The sequence below is a fragment of the Nipponia nippon genome, unplaced genomic scaffold (assembly GCF_047370975.1).
Source record: "Nipponia nippon isolate SJK-2023a ecotype South Korea unplaced genomic scaffold, ASM4737097v1 scaffold_6, whole genome shotgun sequence".
Classification (NCBI taxonomy): domain Eukaryota; kingdom Metazoa; phylum Chordata; class Aves; order Pelecaniformes; family Threskiornithidae; genus Nipponia; species Nipponia nippon.
This window is the reverse complement of record NW_028262380.1, coordinates 19,465,093-19,489,596: the sequence shown is the minus strand read 5'-3', so window position 1 is coordinate 19,489,596 and position 24,504 is coordinate 19,465,093. Positions and strand designations below refer to the sequence as shown.

Below are 24,504 nucleotides of genomic sequence, written 5' to 3'. Positions count from 1 at the left end.
ATACATCTCAGAATGTTAATTGCTTGTGAATTTTTACATAATGTTAAATCATGAACTAGTCTAGTGTTTATTTAGGGAGTTTTGTTTCCTCACTCGCCCAAATCTACTGATTGCTATCAACTGAACATTTAGCACATTGATTTTTTAATTTTTTTGTTTTTTAATCTCTCTTTCTCTTTCTATCAAACAAAGCTCACAGGTATGCAATTCATAACAATGTATAGGCTTAGAACTTAGGGGAGTAATGATTCTCTGAACTCTTTGAAATTTGGCCATTACTGTTTATATATGTGCTTTTTGCCTTGCAACAAATGATAAAGAAATCTCTTGTGCAAATACTGTCTGCAGCTATCTTATCTAAGACAGTACTTTTGTTTTATCCCTATTTACAATTGTTTTCATTTCTCATGCTTCAGAAGATGTATGCATGATACATGAAACCTAATCACTTAGTATTGCGACACAAAAGTGAATCTATTGTTTATTTGCAGAACTGCACAGATATGCATCTTTTGAGCTGCCATCAGAAGCATTTCTCATAGTTCAAGTTTATTTTCTCTTCAAGTATTTAATATTTGATTGATGAAAAATCACATTAGCGGTTTAACTGAAATACTGTTTCATGTGCTCTCAAAGGACTTTCTTCCAAAGCTTGAATCAAATTACTGGAGATGGTCTAAAGAACATAGGAGCTGGGGGAAGAAACTAAAATCAATACAGCTTAAAATTTATTGTCTGATTTTTGAAGTTATTGACTCCTGTATATCATTTTAAGAGTATGATCCTATTAAACCTGGGACGAAGCAGCACTCCTTTACCTGGTAGATCATGGCAAAAAAATGCATAAAGAAGCAGATATTAATGAGAGAAGGCATTGGTCTGGAACTCAAGCTGTCTAGGTCAAATTCCTGGCTTTGCTGCATGCTGCCTCAGGCAAATCACTCTGTCTCGCTGGGCTTCCGTTTCCCAACTGTCAAATGGAGACAATGGATGCGTCCTTCTGCCTGGCCTTCATCTTGCCTCTTTGTATTGTGGTTCAGAGGAAAAAGAAATGTTTCTTAAAATGTGTTTGTATAGTATATAATATGCTGAAGCCATTATGTACTTCTATAATACAGTAAGGGATGACAGCCTCTAGGCAGGAGCATTTTTAATGTGTGTTCTGCCAAATGAATTTTCAATCCACTTCAGACCAATCCTGAAATAGTGTGGAACTTCCTCCTAGCCTTTTTGGCAGATTATAAATTTTATTGTTTGGTTACCATATTGTGGTTGCCATAAAGAACTAGCACTGTCAGCGCTTACCACCCTGAGGTATTATTCTTTGAGTTACCCCATCCTGCCTACCCTCTTCACTTACAAACACCCTTATAATAGGGCATTAAAGTAACTAGCGTACATCAACTGTTGATACATAATGGCTTTTTAATGGCTTCCATTGCATTGCTAGTAATATAGCTTTCACTTTTATGGCCCTTTTGCATTTCATGATCCCACAGTTCCTATGAATGCTGGGACTTGGTAGAAATTGAATGGACATAGCAAAACACATTTACTCTGCCTAACTTTAAGCACTTAATCATGTAAAAAATATAGCCAGAAGAGGGCAGTTCAGCGCAGAACATGCAGGAATTCTGCATCACCCCCTGATGGGGCATCTCTATGTAGGACTATAGATTGAATTGGAATTTATCCACTCAGTTTAGCAAGGGAAGTTGGGTGCCAAAAGTCAGATGGCTTCTCTGCTCTTTACTCCCCTCTAATACAAAAATTTTTGAATTTTTTCTCTTATTCAGGTGTGCATTTCTTTCCAACATAAAAACTTCATTCGCTACCACTATAAAAAACTGCATTTTATAAATTCCTGCAGATGAGTTAGGGTATGTAGTGATGTTTTTAGTTTCATAGTTTTTACATGGAAACACCCTCTGAAGATCTTCTGACATGATCCTTTAACATAGACTTGTTAATTCAATAAGTACATTTTTTGTCTGTAATTAGTATCTGGAAAGAAGTAATTTGTCATGGTGTAAAAATCTGTGTATACTCATTTTAATATATCAGTTAAAATGGAAATGAGAACATGTAGTATTTTGACAGGCATTTAGCAAGGTTGGACATTATTCAGTAGTGCAAGTGTTTCCTCTTTTTAGATTAATTTGGCCATGTTGAGTTAGCAGAAAGTAGTATGTGTTAGTGTGGTAAGGTGAAAATTAATGTGGTGTCTCTTGAAGATGAACTGAGTTACCATGTTTTTCATCCTTGTACTAAAAGTTCATACATCATAAAATCTTGCTTTCTGGAATCATTATATAGATACTGAATAACAAACTGTCCCCTTGGATGTGTGACCGTTCTATGAAGAGAACCTCTTGCAGTGCTACAGTATAGTTTCCATGAATTGTCAAAGAAATATAGGAAAGCAAAATACAGTCACCTAAATTAGAATTTGTTCATGATAACGACCCAGTCGTTACAGGAAGTGCCACGGTACTTAGTTACCCTAAGTTATCAGAACCCCAGAGGATCCTTAGCTATGCTAACATGGTAAAGAATTAGGTCTGGGAGAAGTATCTGGATGCTAAATCACCTTCTCATCCTTCTGCAAAGTGCTACTTTCTCAAAATATGGGATGAACTTGTAGTATTTCTCTTCTTAGAGGAACAGCAATAACAGAAGAAGAGTTTGGGGAGCTGTGGGACAACTGTCGTATTAATTACATGGGCTGGTAGTGTTTCCTCTTATGAATATTTTAATATACGGAAATTAAAAAAGGAATTTGATAATGCCACATGTCCTGAATCTTTAGTTCTCATTCTCAGTATTTATTTTGCATCACAAATTGAATTTTCAATTCAAAAAGAAAGGTATGGTAGGGAGAATCCTTATTGCAGCAACATTTCTTCTCCTTTCCCCTTCCTTCTCAGTATCCTTCCTCCTGTCCCTATTTCAATCTTCCTCTCTCATTATAGAATCACAGTTGATATGTTCTTTTAGTCTATTCAAATAATTTTTGTGGTTTTGTTTAATATATACAGATGTTGATATATCACTTCATTGTATGTAGCACTATCAACGTAGTCTGTGGGTATCAGCGTGTGGCATCACTCTGCTGGTAATACCTGTCATGAACATACACACCAAGTACTGCTATGGTGCTCTGTGTCAGGAACATAGGTCATACCTTACAGTACCTGCATATTGTCCTGAATGTTTGGGTCTTTTTTATTATTACCAGTGCACATACTTAGTATTTTTCTTTGCTTGTTGATGTCCCTCCAGTCTGTCAATTTTTCTAAGATAGTCACTTAATTTAGTCTCTCAGTTTTCCCATCTGTAGTATGGGATAATAATAGCGCTTAACCAACTCTGTTTAGTTCACCGAACTCTGCAGTTAAAATTTGCTCAGCTATCATTGCAAAAGATAAAATAGAATTGTTTTGCCTGACCATTATACAGTATATGACAGAAAGTGGCTATACCAAAGTGTGAGAATCACAGTATTTCAGCTGGTGGACCCCAGTTACTGAGAACTAGCAACTGCCATAAATGAATGAAAAATGAATAGGAGTCAGAATGAAAAAGAAAGAAAGAAAATCAGCATATCAGAAGCAAAGCATGGAAAAAAAGTCAAATAAGTGGTATGAATGCCTGTTTCTCATTAATTGGACCTGACTTTTACAATCTGAAATGCTAGGTACTGGAGAATAAGCTTTATTACAGATCTATATACATTAATTGCCAGCATATGGTATACAACCTCATTTGATATGAAGTATTTAACTGAGAAATCACAATCATTTTTCTTTTACAAGAACTAGAAATATGTATATTTTTTAAAAGGAATATGCATTTCTTCCTAACTCTATTGCCTGGTTTTACTCTTCTATTTTAGTCTCCTTTAGAGTTAACACATCCAATTACAAGACAGGGACAATGACAAAGTTGAAAGCTTTTGAGTTTAGCAGCAAAGTCTGCCTATGTCAGGCACACATCAATTTACATGACACTGGAAGGTGAAAAATCTCATTATTATTTGCAGTGTTTATGACTGCCTTCCTAACCAATAGCTTCAAGTACTCAACTGTAGGTGCTGGAAAGCCATCTGATCTATGAGATATAGTTTATTAATTTGAACCACTTGATTGCCTAAAGCTATGAAAATAGGGATAGACTGAAGAACATTACTGTAATTATTCCATTAGGAATCCCTTCCATTATACAGGTGTTTTAATCACTTGGGCATTTAACATAGTGCTAAATGATGATCATCTGATCAAATACAGATTTGTATGGAGGTTTGATACTCTACTTTGCTGAAGGACAACATAGGCAAATGCAGACAAATAGCTTAATCCTGAAAAATTGATTAATCTTGAATTCATTTGATAGAGTTTAGGTGGTGTTAGAAGCATTGTTAGAACCTCTGGAGTTTGCCAGAAAATCTGACAGAATTGCTACAGAAGTGTTGCATGTTCATGTTTTTACAGTTACATTTCCAACTTTAATGACAATGAAAGTAACCTTACGAACAACCTGCAAAAGGAAGGGAGAACAACATAGTGCTCTTTCCTTCCAGCTGCAAAAAATAATGTTTTTTTAAATCCAGAGATGATCACAGTAATCTTCTAAACTGACCTTCTTCAGGCAGAGGTCTTTTTTCCACAGACACTGGGTCATAATTTATGTTTCAAATACTATTATTGTTTTTAACAAAACCAACCAATAAAAAGATCACCACTAATATTTAACTACTCTAAAATTTCCTCTTATTTTCCACATTTATCTAGCTTCAGTTTTCTCCTTTTGCATCATACTTGGTCCATGTCCATCAGCCTCAAAAATTTTCCATAATCAGATCTCTTTTCCATTTATATCTTCACAGAGAGGTGTAGTCGTCCCTTAACTTCCTTTACTTTGTAGTCCTCCTTTGAAGTTACTCCTCTGTTTTCTCATCTCTTCGGAAGTGTGGAGTCTAAACCAGAATGCTGTTCTGGTATAGTCTTAGGGGGTTTTTTTTGAACAAAGATAGAGTCTCTATTCTCTAGAATAGAGTGTTTTGAGAATCTAGTGTTGTTTTGCATTCTGCTGAACTGAAAAAACAAATTACTGAGTTTATCCTTTTAACAGTAAAATGTCCTCCTGATTACTTATTCCATCATTCTTTGCATTTATCCATATAAGGAATTACTAGTGTTCTTTAAATTGCTGATAAAATAATTGACAAATTGGACCAAGAGCCAATCCCTTCTCCATTCACAGATATGCCAGGGGAGGTTTAGGTTGGACATTAGGAAAAGGTTCTTTACCCAAAGAGTAGTGGAGCATTGGAACAAGCTGCCCCGGGAGGTAGTCATGGCACCAAGAACTGCCAACATTCGAGAAGCAATTGGACAATGCCCTCAGACATATGGTGTGAATTTTGGGGTTGTCCTATGCAGGGACAGGAGTTGGACTCGATGATCCTTGTGGGTCCCTTCCAACTCAGGATATTCTATGATTCTATGATTCTATTATTATTATTAATAATATTATTAATAATGTTATTTTATTTTATTTTGATCATTAAACTGTTCTTATCTCAACCCACAAGTTTTCTCACTTTTACCTTTCCACTTGTCTCCCCCATCCCACCGGGGGGGGAGGGTGAGCAAGTGACTGTGTGGTGCTTCGTTGCCGACTGGGGTTAAACCATGACAAATGGTATGACCCAGGATAGAATCTTCTTTTCCCTGGACATGGAGCTGTACTTAGGACCAGCTTTCACCTTCTGTCATTCTCATGTTTAGCACCATAGCAAATTTCTTACTTTCTGAGTGTCACAGAATCACAGAATGGTTAAGGTTGGAAGGGACCTCTGGAGGTCGTCTGGTCCGACACCCTGCTCAAGCAGGACACCTAGACATGGTTGCGCAGGACCAAGTCCAAACAACAGTTTCTGAATATCCTCAAGGATGGGGACCTTGTAACCTCTCTGAGCAACCTATGTCAGTGCTCAGTCACCCTCACAGTAAGAATGTGTTTCCTGACGTTCAGAGGGAACCTCCCATGTTTCGGTTTGTGCCCATTGCATCTGTCTGGTTCTGGCGCTGAGCACCACTGAAGAGAGTCTGGCTCCATTTTCTTTGTACCCTGCCTTTAGGTATTTGTAGGCATTGATAAGATCCCCCTGGACCTTCTCTTCTCTAGGCTGAACAGTCCCAGCTCTCTCAGCCTTTTCTCATAGGAGAGATGCACCAATGCCTTCATCATCTTCGTGGCCCTTCACCGGACTCTCTCCACTATCTCTGTGTCTCTATTGTACTAAGGAGCCCAGAACTGGACACAGTACTCCAGGTGTGGCCTCACCAGTGCTGAATAAAGGGGAAGGATCACCTCCCTCAATCTGCTGGCAATACTTTGTCTAATGCAGCCCAGGATACCATTAGCCACCTTTGCCGCAAGGGCACACTGCTGGCTCATATCCTTGGCATTCTTTAGGTTTCAAGTCCAGCTGAACATTCATAAATTGTTTTATTGTCAGTTTAGATTTACAGCCCTTGGTATGCCTGTTGCACAGATCTCCACATTTCCTCCATCAGCTCAGAGACAGCTGATTCTTTCCTCAATATTTACCTTTTGGCATGCTTTACCTAGTTGACATAGAATCATAGAATCATAGAATCATTTAGGTTGGAAAAGACCTTTAAGATCATATAATCTCATTAATGAGTGACCCCTACCATTCATGTTTAATAGGATCTTAACTATGAAATAATAAAACTTAATGAACAGAGACATAGCTGACAGACAGACATGAAAGCTGATGGAGATGATCACACTCGTGACAACAGAGCATGTAGCTAAGGTGCTATGTCAGACCTTTTTATATTACTTGATAGAGAAGGGACATAAAAATACCCATGTCTAAGGTAACAGGTATCATTTGCTGATATCTTTTCAGGCTCCTTGGGTTCGTAACAAACTAATTGTTTGCTGTTCAGCTGTCAAAATGTGCAGTTACTGAATCTAAAGTTATTATAATTCATCAAAGATGAACAGTCTCCAGCTATGCTGCCTTCATCAGCTCTGTAAAAATACATCAGATTTTACCTTATTTTCCACCCTTTATTAGCACAGCCTAACCCAGTCTCACTTTTTGAAAGAAAATGGTATGTACCCAAAGAGGAAAATGAGAAATTATTATTCTTATTCATTAACAATGACAAATAACTGAGTTTTCTCTCGTTTAATAAATATGGATAAAGATGAGACTTTTGTTTGTTTCTCAAGTACATCTTCCAAATGATGTAAAATCTGCTGGACTGCAAAAGTGTAAGACTACTAAGTTACAGCTTTTCTGTTTCTTTCCTGCAGTGCTATTGTGCAGTAACAGCACAATATGGAGATTTCTGAGAGCTTACTAGTTCACTAGGAAGTGACAACTTTGATTTTCTGGAAGGTAGCAGTGGAATAGTTATAAGCTTGCAGAGTGTTTTCTGTCATTGCGAAGTGTTAAAATAAGGCATGCTGTTGATGGAATCTGTTAGTTTCTGAGTACCCTGTATCACTGGTCCCTTTGAGAATTTCCCAGAAACACTGTAAATACCCTGTCACTGCTCTACCTGGACAGGCATTTAACATATGTTGACAGTACATAATCAAACATAAAACCACACCTTGAATATCGACAAATTCCAAGCTTTCATTTTTAAATAGTGCTGGCCTGATAAACCACTTTAGAAAGCTGTTTTTTTCCCCACAAGTAATACTATAATCAGCTTTTCCCTGACATGATCTCATGTAAATATATCACTAGATTAAGGCCCATGCTAATAAAATTCTTTCTGTAATGAAAAGTTCTGTTTTAATATTTTGAGATTATTTTGAGGAAGAAAAGGCTCCCAGGTGTTCCAGTTATGGGAATTCTGGAAAGTGCTGGCAACTGTAGGTAGTCTGTGCTGTACACTTTGGTTACACTGTGCTCTAGAGGGAATTTTAGGTGGACAGAAGCATGAAAACACAGTCTTATGCAAGTGTATAAGTGCACTTATGTAAGTGCGTAAGTGTACACTTATATAAGTGTATAAGACAGCGTTTTCATACTTCAGTTTCAAAATAATTATTCTTATGTATGTTTGAATCTGAGATAGGGATTAATAAATGGATGCAAAGTTCCTAACTCCTATGGCACTCTTTTATCCACGCTTTTAGTACTGCATAAGGATCATTAGGCTATTATAGAAAATCAGTAGCTAGAACATGGCTATTAAAGAGTTTTTCTTTAGTTGCTGGTATTCTGTGTGCTAATTACTGAAGAAAGCTGTCTCTTTTAATGGTAAACCTATAGTTGTTAATTGTTTGGTAACCTATTTTGTGTGATTTCAGTTCATTTTCTCTGAGAAACTGCAGCCACAAAAGACACCACAACTATCAGTTTTGCTAACTAAATGCCCTATTAGTCTCTCCAATTAGGCCAAGAATTTAGAAGAAAGAAAAAAACATTGTCACTAGATGCAGCTGTTCTAGTGGAAGACTACAGGTATTGCTCTCGTATGGTGCTTGTGCTTTCCCTTTTCTGTGACAAAACAGAAGATTGTGACAAACATTAAATCTTTGTAAAGTAAGCATTTTAAATTGTATGGGTGGCCCAAGTGGTGGGGTCATTCAGTCTACTAGATGCTGATTCAGCTTTGAACCTAAACTGCATTGATCAGCTTGGCCTCTGGATATTTACAAACAACTTGAACCCTTTTCTCAGTATCCACGGCACATGCAACTATTTTTGACTGCTGTGCATGTTGTTTAATTTAGTAAAGACTAAACACTGCTGTACGGCCCTAGAAATAGAGAAAGCTACTATGTAAGAATGCTGTGTGTCTCTGAAGAGATAATTTTAACTTGCTGTCTGTTAACAGATCCAACAGTGGTAAATTTCTTTGCATGAGGCAGCAAAAACCATGTCACTTATTAATTGAACTTACTAAATAGTAATATGTAATTAAATACCATATATAAAATACAGTCACTCCAAAGCTGCACAAAAAGGCTCCTCCTATTACCTTTTTAAATAATACATGACTTTTTTGCTTGCCAGCATTGTTTCTGCCTCCTGAGTTCCTCCCAGTTTACCACAATGTTAATTTCCACTTGCTATAGTTTTTAGTCTCACTTCAGGACCATTAAGGAAGAAATCGTACATGCAAAAACCCTAAAATAGATTCAAATGGTAACTTGTCAGTGTATGATAATCACCTGAGCCTGATCTTGCAAAATGCTGAACACTACATCCTTGTGTTATCCACAGTAAGAGCTGGAAGTGCTCAGCGTGTCACAGAATCAAGCCTTGATTCTTATGTGACTGCAATACAGCGCAGTTGATTATATTCTAAATTTATATTCTCTCAACCTCTGTTCAATCTTCGAGGCTGTTCATATATAGGAAAACATAAATTATTTGAGTTTCATAAGAATAAAATTTTATGACAACATATGAAAGCCTGTATTAAAATTCAGAAATATCTACTACTTTTATTTCATCTGCTTCATAACTTTGTCTACTTTGTGTGTGTATCCAAATAAACACAAAGCTTTAAAGTCTATCTGAAAATATCTTTATTGTTTTTATCTCCTATTCCATTGTCCTTGAGATGTTTATCATTATTTTGCTGAACATAAGGTAATAGGCATGAAGCTTAATGAGGCAATAATTTTCAACATGATTTTGTTTAGTGCAACATTATATGGCAGCCTAAAAATGCAAGTTTGTATCCAGTCTGTATTGTTTTCTCCAAAATTTGGAAGATCATTTAAGAGTTCAGCTGATACTTCATCAGGGATCCAAGTGACAAATGTGTTCATACTGTGATTCATGTGTACTGTCTCCAAGCAATGTGTATATCCCTGGTAAATGAGACTTCTGTGTCTTTTTGAGGAAATGTATGAGTTATGTTGTACTGAAATATGAAATCATAAAACTTCTCGTCTACTGGTTCATAACCAATTTTATTTGAAACTGAAATGAAATATGAGACCTGTTTTTCTTCCTTTCCTAAGCGTATTGTGCAGTAGCATTCCACTATCTCAAGCTCCTTCTTCAGTGACCATATTATGGATAAAACACTTCTCATGGTCAAATCAATTTTTAGAAGTTTCTGATTCCAGCTATTCAATTAATTGCTCAGCTGCACCCCCTTTCCTTTCTTTTTTTGTGTTTCTCTTTTTTAACCATTTAAAGGACTGTATTTATCAACATGACATTATAGCATCTGAAAGAATTCAGATTTTGTTCCTATTCTTCAGCGAGTAAAAGACAGCAATGATGATTGCTTTGTAGCAGTTAGGAACTCATTTTGTAGATGATTTATTACAGCATTTTCTTATTCTAAGCTGTTTATGTCTGAAAATACCTTGGATGAAGGAGACCATACCTTAGAAATTAGCTTCATTTGTTAGTACTACCCTATCTGCAGGAGGCTCTGTGATAAGCAGTTTTTTTTGGGTAGGAGCTGGAGGCTTCTGCCCTTTCTTGTTACCAGTGCTATGCTACCACTAAGTGTTATTCACTGCTACCAAAAGGTTTCTGAAAGATGTAACATCCAGTAGATAGGAAAGACATCTTCAACTGTGCTGAAAAGGTAGTTTATTTCTCTTGTATTTAATTTGTCTGTGAAAGCTTTGCAAGCTAGTTTAATACGCATTTGATTACTTAGATGTTCATCAATAAGTCACTGTCTCTATGAGGTTTACTGAATATGTTCTTAATTCCGTGGCATTATAAAAAATGAAATAAATAGATATGTGAGAACTGAACACCTTTTCTCTGTCCTGTACTGAGTGATCTATAAGTATGGAGGAAAAAAAAATGTTTACATGTCCTGGCCAAATTTATTCTTGTTGCATTTTGGAAACTCCATGCCACAAAATAAGGAGGGACAATATGTTTCATGGTTCTTTAGTTATAAATTACATGTAAATGATAAAGATCCACAAAGAAAAGAAATTGCAGATAGCTTCTAGGCATATTTTGACAAATACTGGGCTAATTAGGAGCCTGAGCAAAAGCAAAATGTAGCACTTTCGGAAGTAGTGATCATCATCTAAAATGGAGCTCTGATAGTTATGAGTTAACTGGGAGTCTTCTGCTGTTTATGTTAATGCTTTTAAGCACAATAGATGTACGGCCCATAGAAGAAGTCAAAGTCAGTGGAAGGGAGGGATTGTACCCTGTCCATATAATAAACTCAAGACTAGTTTAAAAATTAATACCTCTTACTGTTTTGAAGCAAAATGCATGCACTTTTATTATACGGAACATCATTGTTTACAACTTTCTGATTACTATAACGTACAGATTACTACTGTTACTGATAAGTAAGATTACTTGTAAAAACCTGAAAAATAATGACTTAAACCAAGAGCAGATAATTTCCAACAGCAAATTCTAGCTAGACTTTCTCTTTAGAATTTCACAGAATCATAGAATGGTTTGGGTTGGGAGGGACCTTTAAAGGTCATCTAGTCCAACCGTCCTGCAATGAGCAGGTACATCTTCAACTCGATCAGGTTGCTCAGAGCCCCGTCCAACCTGACCTTGAATGTTTCCAGGGATGGGGCATCCACCACCTCTCTGAGCAACCTGTTCCAATGTTTCACCATAGAATCATAGAATCATTAAGGTTGGAAAAGACCCTTAAGATCATCCAGTCCAACCGTTAACCTATCACTGCCAAGTCCACCACTAAACCATGTCCTCAAGCACCATGTCTACATGTCTTTTAAATACCTCCAGGGATGGAGACCCAACCACTTCCCTCGGCAGCCTGTTCCAGTGCCTGACTACCCTTTCGGTGAAGAAGTTTTTCCTAATATCCAACCTAAACTTCCCCTGGCGCAGCTTGAGGCTGTTTCCTCTCGTCCTATCGCTTGTTACTAGGGAGAAGAGACCAACCCCCACCTCGCTACAACCTCCTTTCAGGTAGGTGTAGAGAGCAATAAGGTCTCCCCTCAGCCTCCTCTTCTCCAGACTAAACAACCCCAGCTCCCTCAGCCGCTCCTCATAAGACTTGTGCCCTAGACCCTTCACCAACTTCGTTGCCCTTCTTTGGACACGCTCGAGCATCTCAATGTCCTTCTTGGAGTGAGGGGCCCAAAACTGAACACAGCATTCGAGGTGTGGCCTCGCCAGTGACGAGTACAGGGGCACTATCACCTCCCTGGTTCTGCTGGCCACACTATTCCTGATACAAGCCAGGGTGCCATTGGCCCTTTTGGCCACCTGCGCACACTGCTGGCTCATGTTCAGGCGGCTGTCAACCAACACCCCCTGGTCCTTTTCTGCCGGGCAGCTCTCCAGCCACTCCTCCCCAAGCCTGTAGCGTTGCATGGGGTTGTTGTGACTGAAGTGCAGGACCTGGCACTTGGCCTTGTTGAATCTCATACAGTTGGCCCCGGCCCAACGATCCAGCCTGTCCAGATCCCTCTGCAGGGCCTTCCTACCCTCCAGCAGATCTACACTTCCCCCCCAACTTGGTGTCATCTGCAACCACCTTCATTGTAAAAAATGTCTTCCTTATATCTGGTCTGAATCTACCCTCTTTTAGTTTAAAACCATTACCCCTTGTCCTATCACAACAGACCCTACTAGAAAGTCTATCCCCAACTTTCTTATAAGCCCCCTTTAAGTATTGAAAGGAATTTGTTGGCATGTCCATATGTTTACAGAAGTTAATCAAATAATCCACTTAGATTCATTTCCTCTACTTTTTATTCATCCTCCCCAATGTCATACACTCATGCTATTACTTCTGATACAAACAGATAATATGATTTCACACACTGCTTAGGACCAGTCTCACATTCTGTTAATTCTAAATTAGCAACTTGATCTATCAATATTTCTAACAAATTATACACAAAGCCATACCATAATTTGTGTACAAAGCTACCATAATTAGTCTCATCATCCTTCATTCTCATCTGTTTGAGTTTTCAGACTTTTTAAATAGGTCTTTTTCTTGTAAAAGCATGATGATATACAAATGTACAAAACAGTATCTCTTTGTATTGAGACATGTAAGACTTCGGTATATTCACCCTGTGACTATGAGATAAAAATTCTTTGTTCAGGAAGTTAAACAGTCCAATATGCTCGTTAATTCGTCATGAGCTACGGCTGTATTGATGATACTTCCAGGTATGTTGCTACCCTTTTTTAGTATCAGAGCATACCATTCTCACAAATAAGGTGGATCAGCTTAGTGTAGTCTTGGCATGTTTGCTTTACTCAAGCCATCCCTCTGACCTCCCTCTGCCAGTGTCCACCTCAGTGGCAGAGGATGGACCTCTTCAATTTTGGAATACCAAACCAAGGTAACCTTCTCAGCTATCTGATACTACTGAATAGTTTTTAAAAAAATATTTTCTAAGGATCATTGATGTAGCACCTTTCACAGCAATGGCATATGATTATTCAAATTTGCTAATGTAAAATTACCTATGTAAAGAAACATTTTGGAAATAACTAAAAAGTTCTTAGGGCTTGCATATCCTCCCCGCCCCCCCCCCCCCCCCCCCCATTAGTTCAATTTTCTCCTGTGATTTTGGAAAATGAAAAGTTACTCTGTACGTGTAGTACATCCTGTAAGAATTATGGTGTGACATATTGACAAGAAAGCTCCTTGGCAGCCATAAAACTCTATTTTTTCACCAGTAAATAGACTATATTTCTCTTTTCTGAGAAATATGCATTATCACTGAACATCTAAAAGCCCCTGTCCCTTTAACCAATTGGGGTAGAATATATATATACACCCCAAAACAAATGCTAAGAGCAAGCAGGAATGTTTTAATTAACATTAACAACAGATTAACATTAAAATCCTTTCTGCCCATATCAGAGTCACTGTCATCTCTCTTATCACTATAATCTGACAGGAGGTAAACCCTTTCTCTGTTTAGTTCAGCTACTGAATCATCCAGTGAGAGCTCATCCCAATATATCTATAACCCCAAGAGGGCTCATTATGAAGTGAAATTCCTCTGGCACAGTGAAGGAGCTCTCTGAAATTCCCGCCCACAAATACTTGCTCTCGCTTATGTTGCTCATTGTTCTTGCTGCAGTCAAATAATTGTTGACAGTGTCAAAATGGGTTCCTGTCACTTGCACTGCCCACAGGTACTGCGACATAATGTGTGTGAACACCGATATTCTCCTTCTAATCCAGGCAACCTGAATACAACCTGAAATCAGTAGTTAACTTGCACTGTCCCACCAAAGGGTCCAGAGCTAAATAAACCAAAAGAATTCCAGGGCAGTGCTGCCCAACTATTCCTGTTTCTTTTCTTCGCTCCTCATTTACAGTATAGAGATTCACTATGCATGAACAGGCAAGACCTATAGGCATTTCATACATCAAAGAGGATGACCGTTTTGAGGTGAGAAAAAACAAAAATAGCAATTTTCCCTATATTTGTGGGATATTTTCAAATGGTTCCCACAGACTTTCCAGAGTGACTGGCACTGCTCGACTCTTTACTATGTTCAAGTTAAATTAAGATTTGCCTGTTTGTTTTCTCTTGGCAAAAGCAGAACCCAGAATTTTAATCGATATTAAAGCATACAGGAAGCTTTTGATTCCTGGTATTTATCCAATTGCCATTTTTTGCCTATAAATAGACAAACAAGCATGTTGAAAAGGTCTCCATAAAAAGATGTTAATGGAGCTCAAGTTAATGCAAGAGCAAAACCTTAGAGAATGCTATACAATAGGCGTAAAGAGCTGATATAGTTTTGCTTCCAATATATTTCTGTTCTATCTTTCATTTTATAGAAAGAGAATGAAATTTTCCTTTCCACTCATAAATCCTTTCCTTCATTTGCCAAAACTGGATATCATAAAAACTGCTTCTGCTGAGAAAAACAAAACTAAACCATACCAAACCCTGCTTTTACTCTGAAGCATCTCATTGTAATATTCCTTAATATGTCAGCAGTCACCCACACATTCATCTAGGACTGGATTCTGTAACCTTGCCCCATTTTTTAGTATTCATTTCTTAACTTACAGCTGCAATCTCTAGCGGCCTAAAGTTTTCAGCAGACATCACTGGTTTAACCTAGCTTCATCTCTGACATTAAACAATTTCTTTCTTCAAGACCCTTACAAGACCCCATAGTCATCAGTGAAGGTTCTTGAAGTAGTTGTGCTACAGTAATCAGCTAATCCAATTAATCAATGCCCAAAAAACTTGTAGATGCCGTGCCAGTTTTGACTGTTTCATCTGGAGTATTCCTGAGCCCATTTCTCACTCTAATGATGCCTCTGGTCTTTCCAACTGCTACTTCATTATTAAGTGAAGAATAATATGGTTTTCAGTAAGTCCACCCAGAGTTCATTTCCATATTCCCGAAGTTCAAATCAGATCAAACAGTAGTAAGAGACAACTTGCATATGTGCTATTATTGCAGCCATGTTCATGTACACCCAGTTAAAAGACATTCCCTTCTAGCTCCAATAAATATTCCTCAAAATGTCTGTAGCTGTGTGGTATCTCATAGCACTTACATGATTCATCAGCTTGTGACTCTCTGGGGTTTTTAACTGACATGATTTAGATCACTCATAAAAGCAGTTCTTTAACCATCAATAGGAAATGAGCAACTTTTTATACAGAAACCCAGCTTTATTTTTGGCTGTAGCTGATTACAGATGAAATCTGATAACATGAAATAGAGAAAACCTGCTTTCTTCAGGCAGTCCCAACCAATCTCCATGCACTATTACTGCCGCAGTAAAAAGGTTGCCTTCCTTGACTAGAGGCACGTGGTCAGGATGAGTGCAGGTTCCCAGTTACTTCTGCAGTAACATGTAAGTAAGGGCTCAAACCAAAGGCATTGCAGAGTTTTTGCAGATAATTTCTCCACACTTGCCTAGTTGTTGATTCTCCCACTAGTACATAGTTCTGTTTTTTTTCTTTCTTATCTGTTTCACTACTCACTCCCAGTTGGAAGATCTGCCCATCCCCAGATCCTGAGGTTGCTCAGGCTCAGTAACTTCTAGGTACCAGTTCCCTAGAGGTGCTCCCTGAACAACGTGCATTGATTTCAGAAACTAGCTACTCATTTGAACATGCTGAAGGGTTCAGCCTTCCACTGATCACCCACAGTTAATGTACTCCCAGAGTGCTCTTTGGTTCCCTTTTTCATTTTGCCTAAATTATTCCATGATTCAGTGTATTTAGGGAAAGGAAGGATCATGTGCAGCCTGGGTTGAAATCCTTTACACATGATAATTTTCTCATTTTACTTACAACATGGCCAGTTTTTCTCCATGGTTTTGGGTTTGTAAATGTGGAATTCACTACCAGCCCATTTCCTTTTCTCAAAATCAGAGCACATGATTCGCAGAGGAGAAAGAGGTAAATCAAGTGCATTACTTCAGAATAGTAATGTTAATTCCTTTTATAAATTAAGTATTATAAGTATTGTATATATTAAGGATATATGAGGTACAGGATCATTTGCTTGGAAAAATTCAATGGTGCCTTGAACTTTACTATTCTACAGCTTAAGTTTATTTTAAACACACTACAAAATTCTAGCATAATGATTAGCACTGTAAAGAACATCTGATTCATGTGTACTTCTATTACAGAAGAAAATTGCTATGGAGTTGATTAAAGTTAGAAGTAAGGAAACAGATACAGTGTAATCTGAATGCCTTGACATCTTCTGAACCATTTTTAGAAAAAATACTTCCTTCTAGAGTTAAATCTCAAGTGAAGATCTTCACATCATGGCAAATAAGACACAGTTTTCAGCCGCACATTTGCAAATCCTAAAAAATTCGGTAAGGGTTCTACCTCTCCGTATCATCTTGAGTAGTGTCATTGAATTTGTTCTTTCATATGTCCCATCTCTGGCAAAGCTCCTCTGTATTCGTGTCCCTCCTGAAGACCTTATTCAAATGCTAATATGGGGGCATATTCAGCAACCCTCTCCCGTTGCATGTGAACAGTTGCTCCATTTCTAGGCAGTACACACTCCTATTTGCTATGCCATCATGGCATAATTTTCTCAGATGCTTTTCTCAGCTCCTGTGTCTGCTTCCCCATTCACACTACCTTTGGATTAATGAATCTCTGAGATGAGGCAGCTCTGAGCTGCTACTCTGAGGAGTGTGACAGAATATGTCCTGAGAACTAGCATTTGAGCTGGAGGATCAAGGATTTTGTAGCTGACCTTTACATGGACAGGCAGTTTCTCTGAAGGTTTATATCAAGAAAACTTGAACTTAAATTACTTCAACAGCACTTTCTAGTTTTAGCTTTTTGGAGCTATACTACATGATGCTATATTCCAGTGCTGCTGGGCATAGTATTGCTTTTCTCTTTGCACTGGACAGGAGCGACATAGATGTGTTTCACCAGAGAAAATGGGTGACTTTCTGTGGATGCCCTGCATAGGCTCTGATCAGAAGCAAACCTCCAGTTTTCAGAGGGATGAACTCTAATTTCTCGAGTACGTTTGTTTCATTCGAAGATGGAATGTAGAAATAGTTAAGAGCATTACCTTTTAAAAATAGCTATTATTTCTATTCAATAACTGACATCTGTGCTTTGCTATTGCAACTCAAAATTCTGTTGCAGGAGTTATCTGGAAATCCAGACTGAATCTTTCGTGGTGAAAATGTATTTCTTAGCACAGCAAAACACCAATGTAAAATTAATATTTATTCTCAAAATGGCACCTTTGAAAGATATAAGATAAGTGAAATATGCTTAAACTGGAAGAAGTTTCTCTGCTGAAGTTTCAGAATTTTTAGAAACTCTGTTAGCAGATTAACATTCAGCTCACTTTTTGGTAGTGGCTTGTGATGGGAATACAGCCATGACTGGAATGCTGTGTCATGCCGTGGAACTCAAAGGACCTGATACCAGCAAGTACTGTTCCAACAATGCAAATTCAAACCTCGTTCGGTTCTAAATAGCGATGGGCCTGAAATATATCCCTAGATATGAATCTGAATGAAAGTGCTCCCCTTTACTTTGGCTGCCTAAAAATCCATTGTTAAGGTCCATGCTTCTCTGCTGTTACGAACAGAATTCACTGCTGATTGATAGGCTGTTTCCAGAGGTGGAATTAGTGTGCTTAAAAAACTCCATCCTAGCCTGTGCTGATAGATCTGAGATGTCTCCACGTGACATAGGTAGGTATGGGGTTTTGTGTGTAACAATTTGCACAAAACAAACTAGTTAAGCCATAGTTCAAATGTACGCAGGAGATTTCACATACGTGAAACTTGCAAATTTATGTAATCAGCATTAAGATTAATTCAGTTAGAAGGAAAGTGGACTGATTAAAAACACCTTGAAGTTCTAGTATCTTTTAAAAAATAAATTTCAGGAAATGGAAACTTTTTCCTTGATTGTTTTGCATGATCAATAGAAACTCCTGACACGAATGCGTGCAGTGAGGTCATGTTATGTCATGTTTTCTTTCTTTAGGAAGCAATAAGCTTACAATTGAAAAGTCAGCTTCGTTTCTCAAACTCTGGTGTGTACTGTGACCAATGCCAATTCGTTTTTTTCCTTTGAGTCTTTCCTGCTTTCTGTCTTTAGAACTTAAATTGTGTTTAATGTTGTGAGATTCAGATTGTGGGTGAGAGCGCAGTGTGAGGGAGAAGGAGGGGAGTGAAATAGGGGTCACTTTGGTGTCCTGCTTCTGGCTGGGCGCAGTTATTGTTTGTAATTAGAGTAGCTCCCCCGGTGCAGTCTATGGCTGGTTGTCAAAGGGCTGCTGCGGCTTGCAGTTTGGTTCTGTCCTCAGCAGCAGTCATCTCCTCGGCATCTCAGGCTGGAGCTCACTGAAGAGCAAACAGGAATGCTGTTTAGGACTACGGCGTGACCTTGGAGTAGCGTAAAAGTCCTGGAGCACTGGGTAGGTGCCTTTTCTTGGGTTTGTGGCCCCTGAGTAGGGCTTTGATTAGGTCTTAGTCAGTGTTGGTTGTTGCTAATGGCCCCCAGCTCCTTCAAAGTGGCAGTCTATCAAGAAAAATAATGTCATATAGAAATTTATTGGTTTGCCTGTGTGAATCAGAAGGTAGTGTAGAGAAATGGTCCCCAAGTGTACAACTGGCTTTAAGTGGCTCAGCTGCTTTTCTGCATTTGAGTGACAGTGGCATTAAGGCAGCACAAAAACCCAACTATTCATCTTTTCTGGGCAGAGCAGCTGTCTTTCAATACCAGCTAGAGGAATGCAGCTCTCCTCTATGACACTGATGTAAGGCAAGCTAAGATAGGAAGGATAATAGGTTCATGCATAGAGGATTACATTATTTCCTTTACTTAAACAACTGACTAAGGTAAGAGGTAAACACTTATTTACCATCTAAAGATGTTATATAATTTATATCATTTAAGTAAAATCAAAGTTTTTTAAAATAGTAGATAAAATCTGATTTTTCCCATCTGTATTTTTTACAAATACATTAATGTTCCAGATAAATAATTCAAAAAAGAATATGAAAACAGTAATTCCATTTAAGTTAATTAATACTAAGAATGTATGAGCTAAGAATAATGGTTAATGAGATCCTAAAGCTGTTCCCTTTATCCTGATTCCATCTTCTCCCTTCTCCCCCTATCTCCCTTACCCCCAGTCTATGGATTTAAATTGTGTATATATCCTTCAGGAAAACTAAAGGTTAAGTTTTTGTTTAGGATGGAAGAAGTGTTAGCCCCTGAGAAGAAAACACATGAAGAGAATGAAGATTTGCAACAGTATCATCAGAAGCCTGCAAACTGCAAGAAATTGCTTAGGAATTGCTGCTTGATAAAGCGAATTTTTGCCTGGAAAAGTTTGAGCTCTAAAGGTACCTTTCCTGTTGAAATTTTTAGTGTAGGAGAAATTGTTGTCTTCCAAGAATTCTGAATTTTTGATACAGTGGTATTGCTGAATTTAGCATCAGTCAAGTTACAGGTACAAAAAGTCTCTACTGTCTTGAGTCTATTGTGCAAAGAGATTAAAAATGGTACAGCTTTGATTGAAGGTGCTTTATCATAATGTGATATAAATAATTGTATTGCATGAGCATTCATTTTGCAGCACATCAAAATACATGGTCTGCAGAAAAGGTCTGCAGAAAAAAAAATCCTTCAATCAGAAGATAAATGAATAAATGTAAAATCCCAGTAATTAAATTTATCAATTTATCAGGGCCCAACCCAAAAATCTAATTTCATGAGTAAAACCTCCTTTGATCACTGTCAGAGTATATTTACATGGAAATTACATGATCAGTCCCTTTGTCTTTGAGGAAATGGAGAAAGGTAACATCCTGTCACTTTTATACATAATGATACTATGTACTGTATTTATTAATAAACACTGAAAGAAATGCTTCTTTTTAAATCAGAAGTTTGCTGTGAGATATCTCACCCATTGAAAGTCTAACTCTTTTATGAATAATAAATTAAATGGCAACCATCCTGAAGTGATGGTTAATCTGCTTCACATTATTTTCCTCAGGAAAATACACACAGTTAAGGATTTTATTCAGCACTGATTCCTCTTTTTACCACCATATTTGTACTTTGCAACATTATGTAAAAACAGCACAATAAACACTGCCGCAAACAACCCTTTTGTGGTTTGGCAGCATTTTTCATCCCCTTGCACATATTTTATGACAATAAAAAAACAGGTCCTCAGTATATTGAATTTGTGTCAAACAGAATGAAAAAAATGTATGACATCATTGTTTTGTCATGAAGAGCTAAGTCACCATATCCTGAATGATACGTTATTTTATTTACACATTTGCTTTAAAGGATATGCTCCAGTAGCTTAGTTTCAGCATTTAGAAAAAATGAGCTGGTTAAATACAACATACTTCTGTTTTTAAACTGCCCTTATCCCTGTATTATCCAAGTAAATACATGTTTGATATGTAAGCATTTAGCTATTCTATAATCTTAGCTATAATCATTCTTAGCTACAATCATTCTTAGCTATAATCATTCTTAGCTATAATCATTTAGCTATTCTTGGCCACTCATTTTTAAAGCTTTAGGCTAATATTTCCAACAAATGGCTGCTTTAATCACCATACATATTATGGTCTACTAAATACATGTTTGATTTCTGATTACTGTATCAGTTTGTACCTATAATTCTCTGCACTTTCATTTATTTCTTGTATTGTTACTGGAGCTAATGAAACAAAAATGAATTTGCTGTAACCCTTTCAATACACTGATCTTTTTATTCACGGGAATTTTAGAATTTTTTTTCATTGTGTTATTTATCAGCGATCTCAGCAGGCCTAAAGAATCAGGTCTCTAGAAATGGGGTGTGAATCTAAAGCAACTTACAGTGAAGTTAATAGGTCTGATTCTTTAGTACCTTTAAACTGGCTAATCATTTGCACCTCTGGAAAGGGTCTTAAAACAGTTGATAATTAATGGTAGAATTTAGGATTTATTTTGTCCTGGCAAAGTGAATTAGCAGATATATGAATCACTGTAAAATCAGGTTCAGTTAAGTTACTCCGGGTTACTCCAACAGAGACAAGATCAGAATCTGACACATAGTTAAGTCAAAATGAAGCTCTTAATTTTGCTTTATCTAGTACCAAATGATAGAAAGCATATTCCCATAGGGATACCTTTATAAGAACCTTTGAATGTTTATCAGGATCAAGAAGACTGACATCCTGAGGTACTTTCTTCAGCACTGTTCTGTTGTCCAAGTTGATCCCACTGCCTGAATAGGTTTTCTTGGACTTCAGTACTAGAGCCTACTGACATCTGTAACACATGTTGTATATGGCATATACCACTGAGTTCATGATCCACAGCTAGGTAAGATTTCATACATATAAACAAGTGGGGCATTTCTGAAACCCCCTAGTCTTGGCCATGGACAGGCTCATCCATTCTCTGGAATAAGCTAAGTCAGCCAGAAGTCTGCTGTAATTTAACATTCCTCCTAGTACTCATGACAGTGGTATGGTAGCTACAAAGCACCTGGCTACTGAGATACTTGGTCAATACCTACTGTTTTCTGTCAGCAGGATGAAAGTGGGCTTGCAAACGATGTTGTGGTGGCTCATTCCCGCTTAGATATTCCTTTACACAAATCAGATTCCCCATTGGTTGTCTTAAGTTACCTTACACTAGTAAAGTGGTATAAAAATAGTCATTAGGGAGTTGAGGCTTGCAGTTTAATACTCAAAAGCCAACTGAAATCTTTTTGTTCACATTTTTAAAAAATAATGAAAACTGCAAATATTGAATTATTTGGTAATTCACTGCCATTATAACAGTTTGTAACTGGAAATACTGTAAAGTAATGCATATTTGATCTTTTTAAAACAGAGATTATTTCTCCTCTACAATTTGTTTTTCATATTTTAGTTTATTTGTATGATCTTGAAACTGAGTTTGTCAACATGTTGTTTTAACTTTATAGAATTAATTATACTTTCAGAGACAATTTCCATTTATGAATTTGGAGCAGGCAAATAAATATTTGATTTACTGCAATGTTCAGATGATTTAACTGTTTTCAGAATGAATAATCTTCACTCTTATGATAAAATCTTAGAATGTCCTGGCACTGAGGGTGTCTTCCTGCTCTTCCCGCTTCAACATCTCTCATAAGAATAATGTTATAACATAAATGCTGAAAAGATAATTACACTCAACTTTTTTCTATGCAGTATTTAAATAGCATGAATGTAATGCAGTAGTGACTGCTCCAAACAAAGAACAAGAGAATTAAAAAATGGCTTATTGTATTTTAAAGAAAAATAAATGGAATAACGTAGTTGTTAATGGGAAACAATTCCATGCTAAAGACACTATTTTAGTCAATGCTCAGGGCTCAGTAATTTGACTAATAATTCCTCACACAGTAGTTTCAGAGAGCAGATATCTTGTAACTAAGGCTAGAGGAACAGACTATGACTATTGGCAGGTATACATCAGTTGGAGCTCAATACTGCAATGAGCGCTGTGCCCAAATTTAAAGCATGCATTGAAAAACTGGAGGGTTTCACTTTCAAAAAAGAGCAGCACTGTAGTATCTCCTCACTAAATTGTCAACCTACTCAGTTAACCTAGGGCAGTTATGAGTCTTTCCCAATTATTCCATACCATGAATATACATTCTGCTGCAGATTTTATAAAATGCAAAATGAGAGACACCAAGAGGACAACAAGTTGTCTGTCACAAAGATAAATTTGGAGGAATTGTACTGCTGACTCTGCATTACATACTGCTAAAAATATTATAGGTTATCAACCGTTTATTTATAAAGTTTTTTATATTGTTTGCATTTCCTCAAACCATGTATTTATGAGTTGAGTTATGAATAATTCAGGAATAATTCCAAGCTGTCAATCAATGTGTGTAGTTTTCCCTGTCAAATAGTATATTTGACAAAATATTTAAGGAAAAAATAAGCCAAGTTATTTGAGAACTAGTTAAATGCTCTGCTCTCCCTAGGGTACTTCATAAACTCTCAGACCTTGGATAACTCAAAAAATTCCTGCTAGAGATTGTCAGTACTGTTTTTTAAACATGGACTTCTTGTGAACAGTATAATAGTTGTTCCCTGTGGTCCATTTGCCTTTTCTTCTCCTATGCAAATATGTTGAGTAGTAATTTGAAATCCAGTCACATCTCAGACCATGAAAAGAAATTTTCCTCCCAGTTGTTCAGAATTAACAAGAATCTTTATTAATATTGAACAGGGGTCCTTTGGACTGAAACATTCTTTCACTGTGACTCTCGGCATTAATTCTTGTGTGCTGCTTGTACCCCTTTTCTATTGAGCAGTGAAGCGATGGGGCAAAGACAATCTGAAAGCTAGACACTGTTGACAGCAGGATTACATACAGGGATTAAAGTATATGTCTTTTCCAATATCAAAGCCCTCAACTGCCTTAATTAGAAACTATCATGACTACTAATTAGGAGACAAGAATTGTTTCCTAACTTTATTACTGAAGCAAAAGCAGCTTCTTTTTGTTTGCCTATGCATGGAGTGACAGTTACTGAAATCTGCCTGGTCCTAGGAAGGTCACCCTTCCCTACAGGAAGAATATGAAATAAATGGCATAGATAAAAATGAGAGAAAACAACAATAAATAACAGATATCCAGTGTCAAGAATAGCATATCTTCCTGAGTTCATTCCCTTGTCCCAGTAGCTGCTCTTCACAAACAGTTCTCTCTTAAAGGATTGCTGATATACTGTTCAGGTCTTAACTTGTCCAGTAATTGAATGTATGGCCTGTCAGATGTGTCATTTTTACTTCATGTCATGTCAAACTACTTCTGTAGTTTTCCTAGGATTTTTTTCCCCCAGTTTTCTCCCAGATGCTTTGAACAATGTTGTGTTTCTGTTGAATTTACAAATTTACATCATGAGACGATGTCATAGAACTTCATATGGACACTAGGAAAAATTTGTCCTATGCGTCTATAGAACTGAAGTTCCTATGACTTCGCTATTTT

The 24,504-nt window shown here is 37.3% G+C and overlaps 1 protein-coding gene across 4 annotated transcripts in view; it reads left to right on the top strand.

The window, feature by feature from the left end:
- The window catches only part of KCNIP4 (potassium voltage-gated channel interacting protein 4), a 466,803-nt gene that overhangs the window by 27,028 nt on the left and 415,271 nt on the right, over positions 1-24,504 (top strand). The window contains exons 1-2 of one of the 4 annotated variants that reach the window (XM_087737006.1): positions 18,791-18,919; positions 19,702-19,853. The exons of 2 other annotated variants lie outside the window; for them this stretch is intronic. In XM_087737006.1, the coding sequence (XP_087593132.1) occupies positions 19,703-19,853 (151 nt within the window). In that variant the 5' untranslated portion in view covers positions 18,791-18,919; position 19,702. Of the gene's footprint in view, positions 1-18,790; positions 18,920-19,238; positions 19,344-19,701; positions 19,854-24,504 lie in introns of those variants that run through there. One more of the 4 variants, XM_087737005.1, reaches the window with a different exon arrangement.